The 2,818-nt window shown below is 49.5% G+C and overlaps 1 protein-coding gene across 1 annotated transcript in view; it reads right to left on the bottom strand.

The window, feature by feature from the left end:
- The window catches only part of LOC102429893 (solute carrier family 22 member 9-like), a gene marked incomplete at its 5' end in the record, with an annotated part of 9,997 nt that extends 7,683 nt beyond the window's left edge, over positions 1-2,314 (bottom strand). Inside the window, 3 exon segments of the mRNA XM_023748794.1 lie at positions 342-510; positions 997-1,151; positions 2,191-2,314. Coding sequence (XP_023604562.1) covers positions 342-510; positions 997-1,151; positions 2,191-2,314 — 448 coding nt within the window.
- Positions 2,315-2,818: the final 504 nt, after the last annotated feature.

Genomic DNA, 2,818 nt, shown 5'->3' on the forward strand with positions numbered 1-2,818 from the left:
GGAAACGAAAATGCAGACCTCTCAGATAAACAGAAAGTATATATAAACAATGCATCATGTTTAGGGTCAGCGTACACCATGCAACGTTTGGGATGTTATACAAAAAGGGATGTTGCTTATCTGAAATTCACTTTTTTTTTTCTTTTTGAAATTCAAATTTAACTGAGTGTCCTTGGTTTACCTGGCAACCCTGCCTGTCCTGCCCCCCAATTGTGCACAAGGCACAGATCAGGAGAGCACATGCTCGAGTGTTGACTAAGGACCTGGCTGCGTTCTGTGTCCTTATTCTGTGAGCTCGCACCCCAGGGTCCTTAAGACAAAGGAAGAGAGACAACTGATACCTCGAGGAAAGAAAAAAGACAAATAGCGGTAGAGAGTACACCAGCTGGAGGGTGTGCCAGTCGCGGATGGCGAAGGCCATTCCTCCCAGAAGCAACTGCCCCACGCAAGCAGCACCGATGGTCGTGGTCATCCCCAGGGCTTGGAACCGGGGCGTGGTCCACTCTACAACTGAAAGGAAACACAAACAGGGTTTTGACTTCAAACAAAGTTTGGATTCCATGTGCTGGGCCAGCACGGCGAAGGGTGAACCTGAGGAGAGGAGGTGAAGGATTGAAGAAAAGACAGACAAGAGAATACAGCTGGGGCTTGGTGGATCTCCCGTGCCTGGATGAGGACACGAAAGACCCAGCCTGCAAGCCAATGCTTTATTTTATAGTCTGATTAAAACAAGGGTAGATTAACTTGTATACAAATGTTCTTGTTTTGGCAACACTTGCTGCACCTCCCACAGCCCATGAACTACTTAGGAAGGAATTAGGGAGGGCTACAAGGTCAGGCTTAATTATGCTAGGAGAGCTCTGCCCTCCAGGCTGGGACTTGTTTGTGGCCCTGCCCCAGGTCAGCCCAAGGCTTGACCCTAGAGCGGCTCCCTACAATTCCAGAGTCAAAAGTAGGGCTTGAAAAATGTCAAAGACCCCCAACGTTTGTACTCACTGAGCACAGAGCTGTTGTTGAGGATGCCCATGGTGGAGAAGCCGGCCAAGAAGCGCAGCGCGCAGTAAGCGAGGAGCAGGGGCACAAAGGCCGCGCAGGTCTCGGAGATAGCGAGCGCGAGGGAGCACCATCGGAGAATCGGCCTCCTCCCAAACCTGAGGCACAGGGACAGGTTAGATGTGGGCATGATAACATGTCACAAAAATCATCACAAAGAAGGCTTCTTCTGATGCTTAAGCGATGTTTCAGTAAGTGAAACTTTGCACTTGAAACCAGGAAGAATCAACAATACTAGTAGATTATCTCAGAAGCAGCCCTCCTGTTTGCAAATAGATACTGAGTATAGGAAAGCGGATTCTCCCATCTGTTGCCAGTGGAACTTTGAGATCAATGAAACCTTGTAAGACAGCTGCAACACCATAGTCCTCTTTTAGCCCAGGTTTTGCTTTGCGTGGTTTCAGTCACCCACGGTCAACCACAATCCAAAAATATTAAATGGAGAAAGAAGAACAAAGTTGGAAGAATCACGCTACCTGACATCAAACTATACTACAAGGCCATCGCAATCAAAACAGCATGGACTAGCATGAAAACAGACATCTAGGACAATGGAACAGAATAGAGAGCCCAGAAATAAACCCACGCCTATACGGTCAATTAATATTTTACAAAGGAGGCAAGAATGTACAATGGAGTAAAGACAGTCTATTCAATAAATGGTGCTGGGAAAATTGGACAGATCCATGCAAAAAAATGAAACTAGACCACCATCGTACACCATATACAAGAATAAACTCAAAACAGATTAGACTTAAATGTAAGACTCGAAACTATAAAACTCCCAGGAGAAGACATAGGCAGTGAAATCTCAGACATTCCTTGTAAGTAATACTGTGTCTGATATATCTCCTCCGGCGAGGGAAACAAAAGGAAAAATAAACAAATGAGACTCCATCAAACTAAAAAGCTTTTTGCAGAGGAAACCATCAACAAAATGAAAAGACAGCCTACTGAATGGGAGGACATATTTGCCAATAATACATCTGATAAGGGTTCACATCCAAAATGTATCAAGAGCTCATGTGCGGGGCCCAGAAAGCCACAGGACGGCGTAACCTGTCATACGTGCTTCTCACGGGAGAGTGATGCGTGGAGATGCCCCCGAGTCAAGGGGCTGTGACTAGGGACACTCACCTGTCTGATAAGTGGCCGTAGATGGCCCCTCCCACCAGCATGCCCGCCATGAACGAGAACTTGGCCATTGATTTCAGCGTCTCAGCTTCACATACCAGGTCCCACTGGAAGAGAAGGAAACCGTCTCAGCAGAGCTTCACAGCCGCCTGTTCCCCTCAGCAGAGACCTGATTGAAACAGCTTCGGGGACTTGCATGTGTCGATACAGCACAGCCTTCTTCCTCTGCAGCTTCCTCTCCAGCTGCCTCTCCAGCTGCCTCTCCAACTGCCTCTCCAACTGCCTCTCCAGCTGCCTCTCCAGCTGCCTCTCCAACTGCCTCTCCAGCTGCCTCTCCAGCTGCCTCTCCAGCTGCCTCTCCAACTGCCTCTGCAGCTTCCTCTCCAGCTGCCTCTCCAGCTGCCTCTCCAGCTGCCTCTCCAGCTGCCTCTCCAACTGCCTCTGCAGCTTCCTCTCCAGCTACCTCTCCAGCTGCCTCTCCAGCTGCCTCTCCAGCTGCCTCTCCACCTTCCTCTCCACCTTCCTCTCCAGCTGCCTCTCCAGCTGCCTCTCCAGCGGCCTCTCCAGCTGCCTCTCCACCTTCCTCTCCAGCTGCCTCTCCATCTGCCTCTCCACCTTCCTCTCCAGCTGC

The sequence above is a fragment of the Myotis lucifugus genome, unplaced genomic scaffold (genome assembly GCF_000147115.1).
Source record: "Myotis lucifugus unplaced genomic scaffold, Myoluc2.0 scaffold_1820, whole genome shotgun sequence".
Lineage (NCBI taxonomy): Eukaryota > Metazoa > Chordata > Mammalia > Chiroptera > Vespertilionidae > Myotis > Myotis lucifugus.